We start from the raw sequence: 24,357 nt of genomic DNA on the forward strand, positions 1-24,357 counted from the left end.
GCATCACCAGAAAGTGAGCTCCACCAAGAGCCATCTCTTTATTTTCAAACATTCCATTGTTTTTGGGTTTTTGTAGTGGTTTAATGGATAAAAAAACTACCTGGAAGGAGTTGTTTAGTGGTCAGAGATCCTCTGTTATCAGCTGAATCTAGGTAGGAGACAGACTGGCATAACTTACCCCAGATCAGTGGTCCCCAGGTGTTTTAGCCTACAACTCCCAGAAATCCAGGCCAGTTTATCAGCTGTTCGGATTTCTGGGAGTTGAAGGCCAAAACATCTGGGGACCCACAGATTGAGAACCACTGCCCTAGATGGACCAGACAGGTTCACATGCAAGCCTTATTTCACACTGCATTGTGGTATCTCTTGGAACACTACAGCATCAGCAATCAATTGTCTGTTCACACTCATCAGGGAGATAGCTGCTGTCAAAATCAATATATACATCAATATGTGCTTTCCATCATTAGTTTCCAATTCATCAGACATGGTTTTTAAAAATCTCCCATGAGAGAGAAAAAATCTCCCTGAGATAAAGCATTTTGATATTATTAGGACTGGCAAAAATAATCAAACACAAATCTAACAGCTCTGACTCATATAATGCAGTTTAACTGTATTGAACTGCCCTGTATGAGTCTACACTGACCATATAATGAAGCTTCAAACTACATTATATAGCAGTGTAGATGGGGCATTAGAGTACATAATGTTCCCCACGGATCATAAACACATCCGAAGCACAGCTTGCTGTGACAGTTCCAACCTTTAAAGCCAGAAGCCAGGATTTTTATCATGTAGTTGTAACTTGGATCTTATGTTTATGGCATGTTTTTTAAAGTCATAGTTTTATAAATTTAAATTAGCTTCAGTATTGGATACGCATCCCATGAATTCTTAGGCAGAAGTCAAGAGCAGTTCTTCCCATTGCAGTTTTGTATGCAATGGATTGTGTACAGGGCTATGGGAGGATCTTCTGTTTATCTATCCCACCACTGCCACCAACGTGGGCATCTGTCCCACTCCTCTGGCCATCTAAGGACCTCTGACAGACCCTCATGATTCCTGTGTGCGACTGTATTCCTCTCAACTGCCCACCAGGCCCACCACCCTTCATTTAATGCTGCCAACTGAAATTAAGCTTTCCAATATCCCACAAGTAATGTTCTTGTAGGCAAAGGCGTATAATACAAAAGGCATATAGTACAAAAATAAAGATTACAAATTTAATACATCTAAATTCTGACTCAAAAGCCACTGTATTGGAGGATTTCAGCACTGGACTATGACTGGGTATGAGGGTTTGACCCCTGCTCTTCCATGAAAACCCACTGCGCAATCCTGGGTATGTCATAGCAAAGGTGATAAAAATACAGCACAACCCATTAAAACACCTCCTGCCAAGGTCCCATCTAAATTTAAAAAGTGTCTTCTTTGTACTCACCTGTGATGGTGGTGGGACCAAGAAAAAGGATTCCCCTGGAGATGTTGAGATTTAAAAGCTGTCTTACATGAGGAGATAAGGCTTTCAGATAGCACAATATTGGATCCTCAGAACCTTTCCAGCTGTTCTGCATAGCAGGGTTATTGGGGCTCCTTGTCCATTCGTGTTGCCTAAGGATGCAACTCTATGCCCTAGGAAAGTATTCAATATTTACCTATTCTTACCTTGTGTCTCTGATTGAGAGGTCTCTGTAACTGTGGAGTTAGGGCTGGAGGTATCCCAAGACGTGAAATTCATGGCTTTGACATCATTCGGAATAGACTGGTTAGCTTCCACGAGTTTTGCTGTTGGACTAGAAAGTGAAGGAATGCCATTGCTAATATTAGTGACATGGTCTGTACTCTGGGTTGTTGTGGTATTCAAGAATCCAAGTGTGGTAAGAGCCAGAAGTTCAGGTGGGGTAGAGCTGCTGACATTGAAGTGCGGAGTGGTGATATTGCTGTCTTCTGTACTGGTAACAATTGATCCATTTGTCCAAGAGCTGAGGTTGCCAGTATCACTGCTGAATGGAACTGATGACACATTCTGTCCACATCCTAGTTTAGGACAGAGAAAAAACAAAGGTAAACTAACATCACTATCATCATTGTAACAATTAATCAACTACCAAGCTTGCAAACTTTGTGTTTTGTCTGTCTGTCTGTTTGTTTTGTTAGAAATGTAATACAAATATCTGGTTGCTCCTAATACGATAAATAAAATATAATTGTAACATATGTTTTTATCTAGAGCAGTGTTTCTCAACTTGGGGGTTGGGACCCCTGGAGGGGATGCAAGGGGGTGTCAGAAGGGTCCATCAGAAAACAGCATTTTTTTCTCTTGATCATGGGGGCTCTGTGTGGGAAGTTTGGCTCAAAACTATTGGTGGTGGGGTTCAGAATGCTCTTTGATTGTAGGTGAACTATAAATCCCAGAAATTACAATTCCCAAATGTCAAGGTCTATTTTCCCCCAAACCCCACTAGTGTTTACATTTGGCCATTTGGGGATATTGAGTATTCGTGCCCAGTTTGGTCCAGATCCATAATTGTTTGAGTGCACAGTGCTCTCTGGATGTAAGTGAGCTATAACTCTAAAACTCAAGGTCAATGCCCACCAAACCCTTGCAGTATTTTCTGTTGGTCATGGGAGTTCTGTGTGCCAAGTTTCATTCAATTCCATCATAGGTGGAGTTCAGAATGCTCTTTGATTGTAGGTGAACTCTAAATCCCAGCAACTACAACTCCAAAATGACAAAATCAACCCCCCCCCACCCCACCAGTATTCAAATTTGGCTGCAGCAGGTATTTGTGCCAAATTTGGTTCAGTGAATGAAAATATATCCTACCTATCAGATATTTACATTACGATTCATAACAGGAGCAAAATTACAGTTATGAAGTAGCAACGGAAATAATATTATGGTTAGGGGTCACCACAACATGAGGAACTGTATTGGGGGTCACGGCATTAGGAATGTTGAGAACCACTGATCTAGAAGGTCAGGTGCTACAAACTAGACAAAATGAGATTGCAAGGAACAGAGCCCACAGGATCAATTCATTACTGTGAAAAGCCAAGCAAGGTGTGGGAGGTAGCTCTCCTTAAGATTCATTTTCTAGCCTCAATGTACCTACCATGCTTTCTACAAAAAAAAAAAAAAATTCTCCCAAATCTCGCCACACACATACATGCACACTTCTGTGCTGACAAAATCAAAGCACTGGGGTTTCCTTCTGCAACTATAGGAAATAAGTTGTACATAATTGCTGGTGGTCATTGATGGGCATAGAATTGGAGAAGATTCAGTAGATTTATCACCTGATGGACCCTAAAGAGTGCTGTCTCCTCGGATACCCATTTATCCAAACCGCAACATATTCCAGGATGTTCCCATTCTCATTATACAATACAAAATAAAGGGTTGAAAACACTAGACTACAGTTGAAAGCCCTAAACAGTTCCAGCCCAGTTTACCTGTCCCTCTACCAACCACCAAGGATGCTAAGATCCTCCAGGGAGGCTCTGCTCTTGGTCCCACCACCTTTGCACCTTTGCAGGTGCAACTGGTGGGGACAAGACACAGGGCTTTCTCTGTGGTAGCTCCTCGGCTGTGGAACTCCCTCCCCAATGAAATTAGGTCTGCCTCCTCCCTCCTGACCTTTCGTAAAAAACTCAAAACCTGGTTGTAGGCTCAAGCATTTGAACAATAGTTGGAGCAACTGGAAAGAGAATGTTTTAAATGACCACAATGGCTTGACCTGGACTATGATTCTGAACTGGCAAAGTGTTTTTAAATTGAATTTTTATGATTGTTTTTAATTGTTGTTTAACTGTAACCATAACTGTATTTTTAATGTATTGTGTTGATATCTAATGGCTGCCTATTGTAAGGTGCCCTGAGTCCTCTTGGGAGGTAAGAAGGACAGGATATAAATACTTCTTTAAGAAGCAAATCTTAAAGAAGAAGGTTAAAAAAACTGATAAGGATTGGGCACAGAATGGTAAATGACTCTTGTAATGGGTAAGACTTGAGGACAATTCCAGCAGATATCACAGGTGGCATCCTGAACATGAATATTCCTTCTCTCCAGCAGCAGTTTTCTGCAGTGAGCCATTTATTGTTGTTACTATTTTATATTCTTACATTTTAAAAATAGAACAATACAACTAAAATGCTAAATACTATGTGTAAAATTCTCCAAGACATGGGCCAGATGGAATTCCATTAACAAGAAAGAACCATCTGGAACAGCAGTATCTCAGTTTCCACTAAAAGCCACCCTCATATTAATACATACACAATGTGAGACTGTGTAACAGCCAAGATGTGGTTATGCTAAGGTTTGAAGTGAAAAGAGAGGATGCATAATATGGGACTTGTGGGCTGTTCAGCAATTTGTTTAGCCATACCGGAGACAGGTTCAGGGTGTTTGCAATACTGGCAGTGACATAAGTTGTCAAGTGATTTGTACCTCTCATCTCTGCTCCTCTTTAGTTTCTAAAGAGTAAGTGCAAAATGTTTCACCCATTACAGCAGCTGCTTTTTCATTTAACCCATATGCTTCAGTCTAGTATTATAATACAATAGTGTTCCCTTGTTATTACTTTAGTTCGGTGGTTCTCAACCTCCCTAACGTCGTCACCACTTAATACAGTTCCTCATGTTGTGGTGACCCCCAACCATAAAATTATTTTCGTTGCTACTTCACAACTGTAATTTTGCTACCATTATGAACAGTAAATATCTGATATGTAGGATGTATTTTCATTCACTGGACCAAAATTGGCACAAATACCTGATATACCCAAATTTGAATACCAGTGGGGTTTGGGGGGTTGATTTTGTCACTTGGGAGTCATAGTTGCTGGAATTTATAGTTCACCTACAATCAAAGAGCATTCTGAACTCCACCAATGATGGAACTGAACCAAACTTGGCACATAGAACTCCCATGACCAACAGAAAATACTGGAAGGGTTTGGTGGGAATTGACCTTGAGTTTTGGAGTTGTAGTTCACCTACATCCAGAGAGCACTGTGGACTCAAACAATGATGGATCTGGAACAAACTTGGCATGGATGCTCAATATGCCCAAATGTGAACACTGGTGGGGTTTGAGGAAAATAGACCTTGAGATTTGGGAGTTGTAGTTGCTGGGATTTATAATTCACCAACAATCAAAGAGCATTCTGAATGCCACCAACAATAGAATTGGGCCAAACTTCCCACAAAGAACCCTTATAACCAACAGAAAATATTGTGTTTTTTAATTATCTTTGGCAACCCCTCTGACACCTCATTGTGACCCCTCCAGGGGTCCCGACCTCCAGGTTGAGAAATGCTGCTATAGCTGATGCAAAAGATGTCTCAAGTGGCATCTTGCCATCCCACAGTGTTCAGAATCCCCAAAGATTCAACCATTATAGCAGAAGAAAAGAGTGATGCAAGAAGAAAGAAGCCACACAGAATGTGATCATGCAGTAAAGCAAGAGTTAAAATTAAACCTCTGTTCCCCCTCCAGTGTGACAAACCACACAATTATGGTTCCTCAATAAGCTTTTTACTCATTATATTTCAGTCCTTGGTCTCTGCTGAGACAGCTGTTTATAGCAGACCTGCAATTATTCCTCTTTTGCAGAATGAAAACACATGAGTACAGCTGGGTTACCATCTCTGTCCAGACAAAACAACAACGCACACGCACTGCTTGCGGCAAGGAATAATGGGAAACTCAAATCATCAAGTTCAAACCCTAGGGCAAAATGTTTCCTTGAATGTGAAACATGAGAAGGGGTGACAGAGAACACTGCTGTGGCCATCATGATGTGGGCCTTGGCTATATTTTGGGACAAGAAATAGCATTGTACCTTGTGGTTTGATGCCTTCGCCAGTTCTATCTTCCTATAACTGTGTGACCATAGTAACACTAGGCTACTAAGGACTTGATGGTTGTGTTTTGAAAGTTTGCACAATGAACTCTTTAAAAAGGTATCTAACAAATGTTTCCTCTCTTTAATGTAGAAACACCTTTAAAATTAACTGCTTAATATTTTTGCATGAGCTTTTTTACATATAAACCCACTTCTTTCCACACAATCTAAAAAGTGGATCTATATCAAGAAAAATTAAAAACAGTTAGTCTTAAGCACACTACTACATTCCTTTTTTCTCCATTCCCTCCTTTTTACTCTGCAAGAGACTAGCATGGCTTCTTCTTTGGAATCTCTTAGGTAGTCAACCAAAGATACAAGAAAACTTTGATCTCAGTTATCTTCAGTGATCTATAGCAGCAGTTCCCATACATTTTTGGCCATGGAACCCTTCAGAAGACTTTTTCCTCTGTGCAACCCTAATTCTGTCCCTGATTTTCCCACAGAAGCATTATGGATTCTATAGATCTGCATTTTACAAATGCTGTTCTGCAAAACCCCAGGGTTTTGCAAAGGCATCATAAGGGTTCAATTAAAAATATTTAAAATCTTTTAAAAATATTTTTAAAAGCCTGTGTCAAATATGAAGATTTTCTTGAAATTCAGTGTGCCTGTGCTCTGAAACCAAAATTTAATCTGTGCCACTAAATGACTTTTCAGTACGACTGATGGACGTATAGTAGCTTGTGCGCCAGCTGCGACCATACCTTGAGAAGCCTTGGCCATGGTGGTCCATGCCTTAGTTACATCCCATCTAGACTACTGTATTGGGCTCCACGTGGGGCTGCCCCTGAAGAGTGCCCAGAAACACCAACTGGGCTAAAGAGCTGTAGCTAGATTACTCACTGCTGTTGGACCCAGGGAGCGTGCAACTCCACTACAGCACATTCACTGGCTGCCAATTTGTTTCTGAGCCCTATTCAAGGTGCTGATGTTGACTTTTAAAGCCCTAAACAGTTCAGTTACTTATCCGACCACCTCTCCTCATCTCAACATGCCTGATCCCTAAGATTGTCAGAGGAGGCCCTGTTCTTGTTTCCGGCACTGTCCCAAATGCAGCTGGCGGTGATGAGGGAGAGGACTTTTTCAGTGGCCGCTCCAAGCCTTTGGAACACCCTCTCCCCAAGGAAATTAAAACAGCTCCCCCCTTACCTTCAAAAAGCACTTAAAACCTTTCTGTTTAGGCAGGACTTCAGCAAAGAAATCTAGACTGAAACGTCAGGAAATGCCAAAAATTTTATTGACTAGGGTGAAGCGCAGTATAGCCTGACAAGATACCACATTAATGTATATTGTTTTTACACTGTTTTTATTTTAAGGTGTTTTTATGTTTAATGATTATTTTATCTGTTTTATATATGCGATTGGATTACTGTTTGTATGATATTAATATGTTGGAAGCCGCTTTGGGTCCCTTTGTGGGAGAAAAGTGGGATTTATTATTATTATTATTATTATTATTATTATTATTATTATTATTATTAGCTGGAAAGGCTTTCTGAGCAATGCTTTCCTTTGTGTCTGCCTAGCAATGTGAATTGGACTATTCAGCTTAGGTTTACGCCTAAAACAAATATAGGGGTAGGTTGGATGCTACTGCGGATTTATATATTCAGCAATCGAACATAAAGCCCAATTTAAAGATGGAACAATTTCATTCATCACATTCGGTGTGAATCCAATACTTTCCTGTACCTAGTTATATCCAATATTTTCTTGTAGCAAAATAAAAGTTTGTGCTTAAATGTTTTCTTGTTATTTCCAAACCTAATACAATAGTGCCATGTTTTCTTGTTATTTCCAAACCTAATGCAATATACAAAACACCCAGGCAAAGGAGTAGATGAAAGAAGGAAGAACATTGTGAACCTTTAATATTGTTAGAGTGACATGATTTGTGAAAATTTTTATTGCTGTTAACTTTGTTATATCAGGTTTTTTTTCTCTGCTAATATTTTATGCTATATTTAGTCTTCATGGTTTTACTTTTATATAACAGTCTTTTTTGTCATTATTATTATTATTAGAGGGCATTTAATTAAGTGCTAAAACAATACGGTAAAGAGGACTGGAATGGAACAAGGAATATGAGACTGGTTATGATTCCACTATGAGACGAAGCGGATTTTTAGTGTAGTCTGTAATTGTTGTAGTTTATATATTGCTGTAATTGGCTTCTTTGTAATTGTCTTTTATGTGTACTGTACACCGCCATGAGTCGCCCTTATGGACTGAGAATGGCGGTTAATAAGTGCATCAAATAAATAAATTAAAGGAACAAATCCTGTTCATGTACCATTTTGTTAATCCCACAAACTAGCCCTGGTTCACTCTGCAAATCCCTCTGAAATGGTGAATAAGAAAGATAATGAGAGCGTTTTTCACTGCAAGCCAGCAACTAGATTGCTCCTATTTCATCTGCAGCATATATCCATGTGTGTGAGAGAGTTCAACTGCCATTAGCTCTAGGCGAAGGATGGGAGCACATTTCACTTCAGTATGAGCAATCTTCTGAATTTTTATTTACCGGTATGACCGAAATACCCATGTCTCATCTAACCTTGGATGCTAAGCTGAGTTGGCCCTGGCTGGTATATGGATGGGAAAGTGCCAACAAATACCAGGAGCTAGAGGCAATATTTCAGTGGAAGGAACACACCTCTGAGCATTTCTTGCCTAAGAAAACAGTATGAAATCCATGGAGTTGCTATAAGTTGACAGGAAACCTGAAGGCACATACACATTTAAAATTCATGTTGGAATGTCAGGCTGTTCGCAGTCAAGATCTGCAAATGTTAATTTTCACAGCTCTGCACTGTTAAGAGGATATTTTTGCACATCAACAACAGACCTAACAGCCCAGGCTGGCTGTGATTCCAAAGGCATGGAATGGCTGTAGCTCGGAGGAGAAGGCTCTGAACTCTGTGCTCATAATAAAACTGAGAAAAAAATAAAAGAAAAAAAATCTTAAGTATTTTGCAAGCAGAATTCAGTGAAGGTCTTCCTCAGATGAGAAGGTAAGCAGTTAGGTTGGTTGTTTCTTCAATATTGTCCTTACAAAAATTTCAGGTGACTTTTTAAAATCAAGATTCAAATAAATATATCAGTAGTAGAAGAAATGATGCTAAGCAAACTGGAAGCAATTGATACAAAGCTTCACATCTCCTTCACCATCACTAATTCTTGTTAGTTTGTTAACCATCTTGACTGATGGAATGGGCTAGACAAGATGAAAACTTGCTCGTATTTTGGGACATGTGAGCTGGAGTAATAACGGGCTTGTTTTAATACTGGGAATTTCTTAAAGCCAAAACATTTCCCTTATTAGGAGCCAAAATGGTTTGGGTGCCACAAAGAAGGATTCCTCGCAGAATTCCATATTTCTGTTGCAATACATTCTGTTCCTTTTTTCCTACCGGCTCCTGAACCTAGGTATTTCACAACTTTGCACTGCTATGACGTTATGCTGCAGAGTGGGAGGACATTATAAATACCAACATTTTATGTCAGAGTAAAAAATTAGCAACACACACATTTTGACATATTCTTTGTGGCTGAAGAATAAACAAACAAAAAGATTTTCAATAGCTCTTTGTCTAGCTAGCTGTTTCTGATCAATGTGAGCTGAATAGGTTGCTGATCCAGAGCCTGAAAACTGGGTCGCATCTGGTTCATGCAATCTGCAGCAGAGCACAGCCTCTTGGGAAAGGCCAGTTCATCCTGCCAAGTGTAACTAATAATTATGAGATAAATTAAACCTTCAGCAGCAGTGATGAAAAACGTATAGGAAGAACAGCACTGCAGAGACCACAGGCAATACCCTCTTTTCATGCAATGTCCACATTCACACCTAGCATCTTGTGGTTTTCGCTGCCTTATGCTTCTTCTCCCATTTACTATTCTGGGAATTCTAAATACCGGTACTTCCAGGGAGGGAAGGAGGAGAGTCTACTAAACTTGAAAAAGCCATAGGGGTGCCACTCAAAGCAGCAGGGGAATATCAAATCCTACCTGGTGATCTCTAATATTTAACTAAGATCTTTGATGACATTATGATGATAATATAAAATAGATTGCTTATTGTATACGCAAAACAGTATAATGATAAAAACAAAACAAACATCACAATAACAAATTAAATTTAGAAATTAGCATTGGACTATGGTTCTGGAGGCCAAGATTTAACTTCCCATTCAGTCATGGAAACCCAGTGGGTGATTTTGGACAAGTCATACCCTCTCAGCCCCAGAAAATCATATAACAGTGTCGCCTTATGGTAGCCTTAAGTCAGAAGTTATGTGTAGACACATAACAACAAAGATCACAATTGTACGGCTTCTAACGTATGAATCCTAATGGTCAAGCTGTCCCATTCTACCAAAGGACGTAACTGACAAACCAACCAAAGCTGGGAAAGGCACTTCTCACAAAAAAACAAAAACTTACATTTCCCATTTTATGATTTCCCAAAAAAACAAAAACAGATTGTCTTTAAGATTAATTGAAGTACTGATCAATGAAGTACTGCAGTGCAGGACTAGGAAATGAGGATTGTTAAAGGATGTGGGGTATGTTGAGCTAAAATCTAACCAATAAGATGATACAGGATGTAGTAATGAGATCTGAAAAAGACAGCTATTTTTGATAGAGAGCCCCGGGTTTCTTCTAATGTTCCATTTCACCCTAGGAATTTCCTAATATTATTTCTAGAACTTGATGACACAGTCCTAGAAGAGATGCACTGTCACTCAGTAATCAGCTGAAGACCTGAAACTAGAAAACTAACAGCACAGGGGTAAAACATGGATGAACACATTTTACCCAAAGCCTCCTTCATTATAGCATATTGATCTTAAGCCAATGTTTTAAGTCAGAAAAGATTCTCGGACCCACAGCATGATCCCTGAGACAGAAGCAACTGGCACTGATACATGAGCCATTATTGTCTTACTATATTTATTTATTGTGTCAGAAGCAAATTGATGAAAATACAGTTATAATGTCAGTTATGAAGTCACGAAGAGTTGGAGATGACTGAACGAATGAACAACAAAACAGTTATAATGTATAGAAAAACCACAAAATTAAAAACTCAGCATTATACTAGAAGCTGGTCACTTGGGAGTGCCTCTGGTGTCACTGTGAGAAGGTCCTCCATTGTGCATGCGCAGGGCTCAGACTGCATTGTAGTAAGTGGTCTGTGGTTTGCCCTTCTCCACACTCACATGTTGTGAACTCCACTTTGCAGCCCCATTTTTAAAGATTAGCTCTGCATCTCGTAGTACCAGTCTGTTCAGCGTCTTCCAAATCACCCACTCTTCTGTGTGTTCGGGAGGGAGTTTCTCATGTGGTAACAGCCACTGATTAAGGTTCTGGGTTTTAACCTGCCACTTCTGGACTCTCGGTTGCTGAGGTGTTCCTGCACGTGTCTCTGTGGATCTTAGGAGGCTGTTTCTTAATTTAAGACATGGGCATGCTGGCTGATACCCAAACAGAGGATGGCCCGAAGATGTTAATGCCTTGGTCCTTTCATTACTGGTTGCTACTTTCTGACAGATATTATGTGGTGCAATACCAGCTAAACAGTATAATTTCTCCAGTGGTGTAGGGCATAGACATCCAGTGATAATGTGCCATGTCTCATTAAGAGCCACATCCACTGTTTTAACCTGGTGAGATATATTCTACAATGGGCATGCGTATTCAGCAGCAGAGTAGCAAAGCACAAGGGCAGATGTCTTCACTGTGTCTGGTTGTGAGCCCCAGGTTGTGCCAGTCAGCTTTTGTATGATATCATTTCTGCACCCACTTTTTGCTTGATATTCAATCAGTTGTCTTACTATAAACCTCAAGAACTCAATTTTCAAAACAAGGCAAACACTGAGCCCATTGGGTCCTTCTGTTATATCCCCATAATGAAAGAGTTGGAGTCAAAAGCTAAAGCAAGACAAAAACTAATGATAGATAGATTTGTGTACATGAACCAGTTAAATGAGTATTTTCCCCTAGAACAGCTAGACAAAGGACAACTCTCTAGATCAGGGGTCCTCGAACTTTTTAAACAGAGTGCCAGTACATGGTCCCCCGAGACCATGGGGGGGGGGGGACTATAGTTTTAAAAAACATGAACTAATTCCTATGTACAATGCACAATCTTATTTGTAGTGCAAAAACATGAAAGAACAATATTTAATATGAAGAACACTTTTAACCAAAATCAAGTTACCATTATTGTAATGGGAGGTATGGGCCTGCTTTTGTCTGATGACATAGTCAAGTCAGTTAGGATTGTGCCTTCAAATTGCTTCACACTTAAATGACCCTCAGTCTAAAATTCAGGGAGGGGGCTGATTAAAGAACCTCAAAGGGACGGATTCAGGTCTGTGGGCCTTAGTTTGGGGACCCCAGATCTAAATGTTATTGAAATGTCATGCCAGACTAATCTGATCTCTTTCTTCGATAGAGCTACAAGCTGGGTAGATGCAGGGAATGCCGTGGATGTAGCGTACCTGGATTTCAGTAAGGCCTTCGACAAGGTTCCCCATGACCTTCTGGCAAGGAAACTAGTCCAATGTGGGCTAGGCAAAACTACGGTGAGGTGGATCTGTAATTGGTTAAGTGGACGAACACAGAGAGTGCTCACTAATGCTTCCTCTTCATCTTGGAAAGAAGTGACAAGTGGAGTGCCGCAGGGTTCCGTCCTGGGCCCGGTCCTGTTCAACATCTTTATTAACGACTTAGATGAAGGGCTAGAAGGCAGGATCATCAAGTTTGCAGACGACACCAAATTGGGAGGGATAGCCAATAGTCCAGAGGACAGGAGCAGAATTCAAAACGATCTTGACAGATTAGAGAGATGGGCCAAAACTAACAAAATGAAGTTCAACAGTGACAAATACAAGATACTCCACTTTGGCAGAAAAAATGAAATGCAAAGATACAGAATGGGTGACGCCTGGCTCGAGAGCAGTACATGTGAAAAAGATCTTGGAGTCCTCGTGGACAACAAGTTAAACATGAGCCAACAATGTGATGTGGCGGCAAAAAAAGCCAATGGGATTTTGGCCTGCATCAATAGGAGCATAGTGTCTAGATCTAAGGAAGTAATGCTACCCCTCTATTCTGCTTTGGTTAGACCACATCTGGAATATTGTGTCCAATTCTGGGCACCACAATTCAAGAGAGATATTGACAAGCTGGAATGTGTCCAGAGGAGGGCGACTAAAATGATCAAGGGTCTGGAGAACAAGCCCTATGAGGAGCGGCTTAGGGAACTGGGCATGTTTAGCCTGAAGAAGAGAAGGCTGAGAGGAGATATGATAGCCATGTATAAATATGTGAGAGGAAGCCACAGGGAGGAGGGAGCAAGCTTGTTTTCTGCCTCCTTGGAGACTAGGACGCGGAACAATGGCTTCAAACTACAAGAGAGGAGATTCCATCTGAACATGAGGAAGAACTTTCTGACTGTGAGAGCCGTTCAGCAGTGGAACTCTCTGCCCCGGAGTGTGGTGGAGGCTCCTTCTTGGGAAGCTTTTGAGCAGAGGCTGGATGGCCATTTGTCAGGGGTGATTTGAATGCAATATTCCTGCTTCTTGGCAGAAGGGGGTTGGACTGGATGGCCCATGAGGTCTCTTCCAACTCTTTGATTCTATGATTCTATGTAACTGCCAGCATTTGTCTCATTTGGCTATGCTTGGAATTGCAGTCCAAATACATTGGTGATCATATAATTCCCACCAATTGCCTACACAAATGCAGAAAAGAAACATGGGTTCCCTTGGAACTGAAGAGACTAATATCCACTAATTGCAGGAATGCAAATGTATCTAAATGAACTCAGAAAAAGAATATAGGACACTCATTGTGCAAGGACCTACTTTGACTCACTTGGTAGCACTAGCACTTGGGTTCAGTACTACATGAAGTAGAAAGTTTAAGTCTGTGCATCCCTCCTTCCCCCTTTCTTCTATACACCCAAAGGAAGAATTTTCAAGTTTTCGGTCCCAGTGCTAAATATACCACACTTCTGGGGTTTGGACAAAATGAGCAGCTGTGGTTTGCTTAGATTCAGGGGATGAACCTCCAATTTTGTCACAGAAGAGGCGTGGATAAGTTTGTTTGTATATCAGGAAACCATATTTTCCTGTTTGTGGCATCTAAATTGGGCCTAAGATAATTTGTAGAAGGAACAGACATAGAAACAGAGTACTGATAAATATAGGTTGCTTACCTGTAAACGTATTTCTTCCAGTGATAGTCTGTGAAATCCGCACTAATGGGGTTTCTGTGCGCATGCGCAGTGATTTCGGAACATTCTAGATGAAAAGAATTTAGGCGGGAGTCTCGCCCACCCTCCCAATGGTATAAAAGGCAGTAGGCGGAGTTCCGCTTCAGTTCCTTGCCGCCAGACAGCAGCCAGGAAAAGAGGCATGACATGAGAGGGGAGGACGGGCGGGACGTGCGGATTTCACAGACTATCACTGGAAGAAATACGTTTACAGGTAAGCAACCTATATTTCTTCCTCGTGTAGTCTGTGAAATGCGCACTAATGGGTGATTGTAAAGCTACTGACCTGGAGGTGGGTCATGCCACACAGGAGAAGAGAACTGCTCTACTGAAGGCCGCATCTCTCTTGGCGAGGATGTCGAGCTTGTAGTGAGAGGCAAAGGTGGAAGGTGTTGTCCATGTTGCTGCTCTGCAGATGTCATGGACTGGAACACCATGGAGAAAGGCTTGAGATGTTGAAAGCGACCTCGTAGAGTGGGCGTGGATAGTTGAAGGAGGTTCCTTGTGCGCCAGACTGTAAGCTAGGCGAATTGTGGATACTATCCATGATGACAATCTTTGAGATGTTACTGGAGCGCCCAAGGCGTCTTTCCGGTATTTTAGAAAAAGTCTTGGAGATTTTCTATAGGAGGCTGTCCTGGATATATAGTAGGAGAGGGCTCTTTTGACATCCAGCGCGTGGAGTGCAACTTCCAAAGGAGAGGAAGGGTTAGGAAAAAAGGCAGGGAGAGTGATGTCTTGGGACATGTGAAACTTGGAGACAACTTTAGGAAGGAAGGTAACGTCGGTCCGGAGGACTACTTTGTCCTCGTGGAATCTAATAAAAGGAGGGTCTGAGCGAAGAGCAGCGAGTTCACTGGCCCTCCTTGCAGAAGTGATGGCCACTAAAAACGCCGTCTTCCAGGAGAGGTGGGAGATGTCGCAGGAGGCCATAGGCTCAAAGGGAGGTTTGGAGAGTTGAGACAATACAAGCTCAAGGCTCCAAGCCGGGGGTGGAGGGGAAACTGGGGGGTGAACATTTTTATAACCTTTAACAAATAACTGTATTAACGGATCTTGAAAAAGGGAGGGTAATCCTGATTTTCTCCTAAACCAGGAGAGTGCTGCGAGATAGCACTTAATTGAGGAAAGGGAGAAACCTCTTGAGGAGAGGTGAACTAGAAAGTCTAAGACAATATGTACTGGGGCTGAGTCAGGCTCAAAGCCCAAGGGGTTAGTGAAAGATTTGAATTTTGACCATTTATAGGTATAAGATCTTTTGGTGGAAGTCTTCTGAGCTGCCTGGATGATAAGTCGCGCAGCCTCAGAGAGATGGGTCATGGTGTGATCCTCCACGCCGTGAGGCGTAGAGTTGGGAGATCTGGATGGCAGATCAGCCCGTCTTGAATGGTGAGGAGATCCGGGCTGGATCGTAGGCGAAGAAAGGTTCTTCGTGATGCGTGAAGGAGAGGAGCAAACCATGGTTGCCTGGGCCACCATGGGGTTATCAAGATGCAATTGGCCTTGTCTGTGATGACCTTCGCAACTACTCTGGAGAGTAGAGGAAGGGGGGGGAAGATGTAGAGGAACCCTTGAGACCACTGGAAGAGAAAGGCGTCTCCTAAGCAGCCTGGGAATACGTGAGGGTGGAGCCTCGCGCAAAAGAGTGCGCACTGTGTGTTGTCTGGGGAGGCAAACATGTCTACTTGTGGTTGGCCCCAGTGACGGGTCAAGAGGTTGAACTCTCTGGGGTGTAAGTGCCACTCGTGAGTTGTGGTCGGAGTCCTGCTGAGAGAGTCCGCCAGGGTATTGTCTTTTCCCGGAAGGTGGATTGCGATGAGGAATATGTTCCTCCGAATGCACCATTCCCAGATCTCTGATGTTATGGAGAGGAGGGTCGGGGAGTGGGTTCCCCCTTGTTTGTTGAGGTAGAATTTTACTGATGTGTTGTCTGTGACTATCTGGATGGTGCGGTTGGAGACTTGGTGAGCAAAGGCCCGGAGGGCTTTTCCCACTGCTAGTAACTCCAGGGCGTTGATGTGGAGTTTTTGCTCTGAGAGAGACCAGCGGCCGCTGATCGTTAAGTCTCGGAGGTGTGCTCCCCAGCCGAAGGAGGAGGCGTCTGTTGTCAGTGACAGGGACGGGCGGGGGGGTGTGAATGGGAGACCTGAGCACACATTGGATTCCCTTGTCCACCACAGGAGGGAGTTGAGGACATGGGCAGGAGGTTGAAGAACCATGGATTGTGAGTCGTGAATGGGATCGAATACCTCCAGGAACCAGGATTGGAGTGGGCGGAGGCGGAGCCGGGCGAAAGGGGTCACACTTGTAGTGGACGCCATGTGGCCAAGGATGGATTGGATAGCCCATGCAGAGGACCGGCCTGAAGAAAAAAGGCTGTTGATGGCTTGGCAGAGATTGGAGAACCGGTCTTCTGGCAGGTAAGCCCGTTGGGATGTAGAGTCTATCAGGGCACCAATGAAATGGATGCGCTGGGTAGGTATGAGGTGGGATTTGTCGAGATTTACGACAAGTCCAAGTTCCTGTAGGAGAGACAAGGTGAAGGAGATGTCAGAGAGGAGCTGGGAACGAGATTTCGCCGAAAAAAGCCAATCATCTATGTATGGAAAAACCGTTACGCTGTTCTGGCGTAGGTGAGCAGCTACTACTGACATGCATTTAGTGAAAACCCTTGGGGCGGAGGAAAGACCAAAGGGTAATACGGAGAAAGAAAAAATGTGGTTGTCCAGTGCAAAGCAGAGGTATCTGCGATGGTTGTGTCTAATTGAAATATGGAAATATGCGTCTCTGAGGTCAACCTTGGCGAGCCATGCTCCTTTTGTGATGAAAGGAAGGATGTTGGCTAATGTGACCATGCGAAATTTGCGAGGTGAAATGAATTTGTTAATGCCTCGGAGGTCTAGAATGGGGCGTTGACCTCCGTCCCTTTTATCTACTAAGAAGTAGCGGGAGAAAAAGCAAGTGTGGGCTAGGTCGGGATGTACAGGGGAAATTGCCCCTTTCTCTAAAGAGAGGAGATCTCGTCCCAAAGCATGGGAGAGGATTGAGTAGGTAAAATTTTTCCCAGTGGAGGGAGAGAATGGAATTCAATGGCATAACCTTCATCCACTATGCGGAGGACCCAGGTGTCATTGGTTATGGACTGCCAAGCAGGTAAGTATGGATGGAGTCTGTTGAGGTATAGTGGTAAAGTGGATGTGGTGTGTGTGGAGGGTGGGGAAAGGGCAGGTAGATTCAGTGCTGGGGAGGGAGGGGGGCTAAAAACGCCGTTTTTTGTTATCTGGTGGTTTAGTGCCCCGATACTGACCCTTAAAGGGAACAGGTGGCTTCCCAGAGGTGGCAGGAGATGAATGAGGACGTTGTTTTCCTCTGTAGGAGTGAGGGTTGTAACGACCTCTATGATAGGTGGGGTAATGATAGTAATTGCCCCATCGTTGCCTTTGTTGATAAGGTTGTTGGTCATATTTAGTGACTGTTTGTTTCATCTCATGTGAGTGTTTCAACTGGGAATCTGTTTCTGGATTAAACAGTCCTGTTTGATCCATAGGGAGATCTTCAATCAACGTGCGAGCTGAAGGAGAAAGAGTGGACGCCCTAAGCCAGGCGTGACGTCTCAAGGCCACTGCCCCGGCAATGAGTTTGCCGGACGTGTCGGCTGTGTTCTTCGCTAAGTCCTTTTGGAGCTTAGAGAGAAGAAGTGCTTCTTGAGCAAAGGCTTTTGCCATTGGTTGATCAGCCATTGGTAAGAGATCAAGATAAGGTGAGATTTTGTTCCAGAGGTGTGTCTGGTATACACTCATGTAAACGCCATAATGTGCCATTCTGGCAAACAGGCAGGCAGAGGAATAAAACTTTTTTGCCATGGCATCCAGTTTCTTTCCTTCTTTGTCTGAGGGGGAAGCCTGATTTCTCTGAACTGGTTTGGGCTGGGCGTCTGTAACAACTGAATTGGCTCTAGGTAGTTTAGCAAGCCATGAAGCTGCTGTGAGGTCAATGCGATAAAGATTCTCAGCTCGCTTTGGTGTAGCTGGAACCAGGGCTGGCGAAACACCTTCTGTTTTTAGGACCTCTGAAAGGTAAGGTAAAGTGGGTAATATAGTTGACATGGGTCGTTGTTGTTCAGATGAGGTGAAGCAAGGATCATCCACAGCCTTAGTAGGCTGGGGAACGGCCAGATTAAGTGACCTGGAGAGTCTAATCAATAAAGCAGAAAAGTTTTTAAACTCTTCCGCTTGTAGAGGGTCTGGATCTGGTTCAGCTTGAAGAGCAGAAATGGGAGGTGAATCACTTGAAGATTCGACATCCACAGTTTCTGGGTCAGGTTGGTGATCCTGCTGAGGAGTAGTAGGATCCGGGGGTGGCGCCCCCTGGTGTTGAAGGATAGGAGGCTCAGGAGGGGGCCTAGAGACAGTGGCGGAAGGAGGGGGGTAGGAATGAGGATAGGGATGAGGAGGAGGAGTATGGTCCCTCGAGTATTCCCCTTGATAGTAAGGGTAGTAGAAGGGGGGGGGATAGAGGGGAAAGGGAAAGTCGTAAGGGTAAGGAAAGCGTGGATCGCGGTCGCGCGGATCGCGCCCGCGCGGGCGTTTGGAAGGAGGAGTGCGGGACCGGGACCGAGAATGGGAAGAGGATGAGGATCGGGACCGGCGCCTGGAGGAGCGGCTCGGCCGAGAATGGCCACGCTCTCCTTGTGAGGTGGGAGGGGCCGGTACCGGGGAGGGAGATTGTTGTCTGAGAGGTTGGGCAGGCTGAAGGAGGGAGGGAGAAGGGGGGAGGTTAGGATCAGGCTGGGAGTTGAGGAGCTCAATAGGGAGCAATTCCGGGGGTTCCTGAAGCTCCAGGAATTGCGGCGCGGTTTGCTCCGTGGGCGAGAGCTCAAGCAGCTGGGCCGGCGGTACCAGCGGGGGAGGACTCAGGGGCTGCACGCCAGAGAGTTGCCGTCCCTTTTTCTTTTGTTTCTCCTTTGACTTGCTCTTATGAGCAGTTTGTTTGGAGGCCCTGGGTCTTTTAGGCAACGGCTCGTCCCCACGGGGAGGAGTCACGGCCGCAGGGCTTTCTTCCAGCTGCATGGAGGAGGGGCCCGGCCACTCTCCGGAGAGAGGGGAGGGTGAGGGCTGTTGAGAGAGACTGAGCGCGGGTTGGCGAGTCTCCTCAGGGGCCAGTGCCTGTTCATATAAAAGAGCTTTAAGACGGGAGTCTCTGCTCTTTTGGGCCCGAGATGTAAATCCTCTGCAGATCTCGCAGGCAGAGTGATTATGGGCCTCTCCAAGGCACAAGAGACACTTGGTGTGTCTATCGGCTTCTGGGAGATTAACTCCACAAGCCGAGCATTTTTTAAAAGATAAAGCCGACATGCTAGCCTGTCCGTGAACGGTCCGTTGTCGAGGGAAGGAGAATGGAGGATCGTCGAGTCAGTCCGAGTCGATAACAAGAGGTAAGTAACAGAGAGGAAAGTCCGAAATGCTTCTGCTGTCGCGCGGAAAGAAGAACTGAAGCGGAACTCCGCCTACTGCCTTTTATACCATTGGGAGGGTGGGCGAGACTCCCGCCTAAATTCTTTTCATCTAGAATGTTCCGAAATCACTGCGCATGCGCACAGAAACCCCATTAGTGCGCATTTCACAGACTACACGAGGAAGAAATGTAAAGAGTTTTTTTTTCTATCCATTGGCTACTGTTACATACTGAATCAACAAATGAAAGCACCACAGTCTGAACTGCTGGTCAAACATTTTCTTTCCAGAATAACTCTACATGACTCATTTTACTTTGCCCATGGTAAAGTCTTCCTCTGAGAGGTCTCTGGCTACTGACAGCCTCTCTTTAAAATATCTAACAGTTGTTACAGAATATATTGCAGTCACAAGCAGTAAACGTATGTACAATAGGCAGGTCCAGACAGAGATCTGTATGTTAGTGATGAACATAACATTAGGAAGTGAAATTAGGGCTGTAACATCTAGTCCTTTAATTGAATTGATTCAATTAAATAAACATTTTAAAAATGTCCCTGACATGAATATTTTTACACATGATGGTTGATTGAATCTGAGTTGATATTTTTATATGCGTATGTGTTTTATTTTATTGTATTTTATATTGTGCTTAATTTTTATGTTTTGTTTTTAGGCACTTGTAAGCCACCCCAAGTCCCTTCAGGGAGATGGGGATGGGATACAAGAATAAAGTTGTTGTTGTTGTTACTGGCACAGGTCTGACTGTGTTTTGAAAGGGTTGCCACTGTAGGTGTATCCAGAATATATCGTCTTGTAGGCCATCAAAGAGGAGACTGCTCAGAGGTGTTGCAATGGGTGGAGTAGTTTCAGCACTCTGAATACTCTGAAATGCAATTTTTGCATGCAAAGAAAATTACCAAGTGGTTTTCATGGAGATATGATGCTTTCTGTGTATGTGGAGAGGAGGATTTTTACAACCATTCTCCTTATGTAAGTCTCTTTGATTTCAATGGGGCTTATGCCTACAGAAATGTACAGACATGAACAATTAGAACCAGGCTTACAGGTAGAATATATATGCAAAATGTAATCAGTTGAATGACACCCCTAGCTGAAACTAGATCTATTTTAAAATACCTGCCATTATATGAATGTTATTTGATTGGCATTACATATTTTTAAAAATGAAAAGTCCCATTGGAAGATCAAGAAGGTTTATATGGTTCTTTAGGTGGTACTTAGATAACTTACAGCAGTCCAATTTTCATTACCCTTTCTTCAACAGAGATTTTTTATTGTGTCAGAGGAAGCTTGGGAATATACTGCAAGTTGCTTCTGGTGTGAGAGAACTGACCCCCTGCAAGGACACTGCCCAGGGGACGCCCGGATGTGTTACCATCCTGTGGGAGGCTTCTCTCATGTTCCCATATGAGAAACCAGGGCTGACAGATGGGAGTTCACCCTGTCTCACAGATTCGAACCGCCGACTTTCAAGTCTTCAGGTCAGCAGTTCAGCCGGCACAAGGGTTTAACCTATTGCTCCACTGCAGCTCCCTTCAACAGAGATGAGGAGGAAGGAATTATGACTCACACTGTATTATGTTAGAAAAGCACTCTGCTCCCTTCAGTGCTATATAGTCCACTTACCCAATGAGACACTTTAATACCTGGGATTTACGTAGCACAGTCCAAGCGTTTCACTTACATTATCTTAGTGATCCTTTTATCCTAACCTATCTTTATGATGAATAGAAATGGCAGAAAAGGAGAGAAGAGAAGATTCCCCTTCTGAGTTCCTTTAAGGAAATAAGTAAGTGTAATAAAGTAAAGAGAAATAAAATTGTCACACTAGCACTATAAAATAAATCAATCTGGCATATAATAAATGGTGGTTATGAGATTATAATACCTTGCATAATGTATAATGTTACTTAGAATGTCTGTGATCAAGGTAAGGTTTGGCACATGCTACATTTCATCTTTTAAATCAATAGCACTTTGTATATACCGTGCCTATTTTATTTTACTTTTCTAGGGTAAACAGATAAGCGGTGTAGGAAAATAATCAATAGGTAGTGTGTGTGGAAATGTGAGAAAGGGAGAAAGAGGGAGGAAAGAAGGAAGACAGAAATGCTTTGCAATGAGTTCTCAAAACATATTTTTTTCTGTGTAAAAAACATTAATGCCAGAGTTTTGTGGGAAGTGGATTTGATGGCTTGCCAAGCTATTTGAGAGTCTGAATACTGCCATTCATCTCATTGCTTGTGTTTACATCAAATTTCAGAGTGCATGGACCCAACACATTTACTGCCTGTGAAGGACAGGACACTTAAATTCTGTGAACAGATGTGGGACCAGGATACAAAAAAAGGAACCTCTGGAAAACAGCAGCCAAAAACAATTCGCTGCCACTAGCTGTCTCACATCTCCATAATGAAAACAAGCTATTTCAGTACAATTCTTTCAACAAAGTTACTCCTCTTTTAGGACAATCCACAAATATTTGGTTTATAGCAGCAGAACCAAAGACTCAGAAAAATCTGCTATTTGACTTTAGTGCTCCTTATGCCGCAATCCTATGCATACTTGCCTAAGAGTAAAATCTGCTGAATTCAGTGAAACTAATTTAGAATTGCATGGTCTCGGCACATATTTGACACAAAGGACCAAAAGCAGAACACTGCACTAAAAGTGGTTTGTGAAAATTAGATGCCTTTTTGTTCTTCACAGAAGTAAGTCTGGCAACTCATCACCTCTTAACATACTTCTTACATCTGAACTACAACCATGCACTGAAGTGAACCCAGGGCAGCTCCCTTCCCAACCCGTTTGAATAATAGAATAGAATAGCTTTATTACCCCCAGTGGTGCAATGGGTTTAACCCCTGTGCTAGCAGGACTGAAGACTGATAGGTCAGAAGTTCAAATCCGGGGAGAGTGCAGATGAGCTCCCTCTGTCAGCTCCAGCTCCCCGTGAGGGGACATGACCACCCACAAAGATGGCCAAAACATCCAGGTGTCCCCTGAGCAATGTCCTTGCAGATGACCAATTCTCTCACACCAGAAGCGACTTGTAATTTCTCAAGTTGCTCCTGACATGAAAAAATGTATTATTGCACAACAAAATTAAATGCCTTCCCCAGAGCACATCACAAAAACAACACATCCATCCCTCCACATCCCAACCACCACCACACAACCCCCCTCCCAATCTTTCTTCCATCTGATACATGTACTCTCCCTTCTTCTACAGCTAGCAAACCTAGAGAACACCCAGTTAGGGAAAGGTATGTATTTTTAAGTTAACCATGGAACATTTTTACAATCTGAGGATACTTCCAGGTGAAGGGCTTCCACAGGTATCAGTAAAAAAACTATTATGCCAATATTTCACCATTACTTTCTCAATGTATTGTTGTGGGTTTCACAATAACCAGTAAGAAAGCATGAGACAAATGCAATGAAAAACCTTGTCTAAACCCTAGCCTTGTGGAATTCCCTTGTCCAAAACAAGGTGATGACACAACCAAAGCTTCATTTGGAAGCATCCTGTGAGAACCAGGAAGACCTTAGTTCAAATTTTACCTATCCTCCTAATTTCCAAGATGGCTTAAGCAACACTTAACAGACAGACACCCACCCCCATGCATTTAAGATTCTCCCCCCTTCCCTGCCCCCACACTAGAATAAAGGGTGTATGAAAAGAAGGCTTTTTGTGATTGCATCTGTAGAACAATCTCCTCTAGAGGTTAATTTGTGTATCCTTTTCATGGATAAGATGAAGGAGCATTCTGGGAATATGAGTCCAGCCAAGGCTGGTGCCAACTAGAGTAAACCCACTAAATCAGCTGATGAATGATATATCGGTACCAATATAAATCCCCGCTGATTCCAAAAAGTCCACTCTAGCAATTTGATTTAAGCTTCAGAAAATATTTTTTTTCTATGATCGCATCCATTAATGGAAAGATAAATTATGCAAGACATATCTTTCTATCATTGCCTTTGGTTAGTGACAAGGTGGTGCAGAAATGGGTTTATTAGCTGGTTTTATGCTACTGATTTAATAGCACTGACTTCTTTTATTAATCACTAGCCGTCCCCTGCCATGCATTGCTGTGGCCCAGTCTGTGTATATGTGTTTTGTGAGTATATATGTGTGTTTGTGTTTATATATGTGGTTTTGTGCATGCGTTGTAATGTAATTTTTGTTTTTTGGCTTTTTAAGTCTCTTCTGCTGTGTTTTTCAGTGTTTTTATGAGTAATGGTCACTCGTTGGCCTGATAGGTGTATTGTGTCCCAATTTGGTGTCAATTCATCCAGTGGTTTTTGAGTCATGCTAATCCCAAAAACGAACATTACATTTTTATTTATATAGATGTAGTGGCAGATTTTGAAGAGCAGGTGTTCATTACAACACTTTCTGTAGCCATACACATAAGGAGAGTCCAAAAATGTCAGAAGCTGTTTTGATCCATATCAACAAAATAGTTCCAGCAGTTTTCATCACTGTAAGTAGAGATGAAAGCTAAATCCCCATTCAAGATGAAGGCCCCTCTAAAATACTTAGAATTGCAGCTGGGATTACTGGTTAACAATATATCAGTGCTGTTCTCTCTCTCTCTCAATTGTTACTGCAGCTATACTTGGAAGGATGAGGGAGATGAGTGTGTGTTTTTGTGCAGTGTATCATTAGGG

The 24,357-nt window shown here is 42.8% G+C and overlaps 1 protein-coding gene across 1 annotated transcript in view; it reads right to left on the minus strand.

The window, feature by feature from the left end:
* The window catches only part of LOC132773848 (uncharacterized), a 39,999-nt gene that overhangs the window by 5,401 nt on the left and 10,241 nt on the right, over nucleotides 1–24,357 (minus strand). The window contains exon 2 of the mRNA XM_060773395.2: nucleotides 1,669–2,040. Coding sequence (XP_060629378.2) covers nucleotides 1,669–2,040 — 372 coding nt within the window. The remainder of the gene's footprint in view (nucleotides 1–1,668; nucleotides 2,041–24,357) is intronic.

Source organism: Anolis sagrei, chromosome 4 (genome assembly GCF_037176765.1).
Source record: "Anolis sagrei isolate rAnoSag1 chromosome 4, rAnoSag1.mat, whole genome shotgun sequence".
Lineage (NCBI taxonomy): Eukaryota > Metazoa > Chordata > Lepidosauria > Squamata > Dactyloidae > Anolis > Anolis sagrei.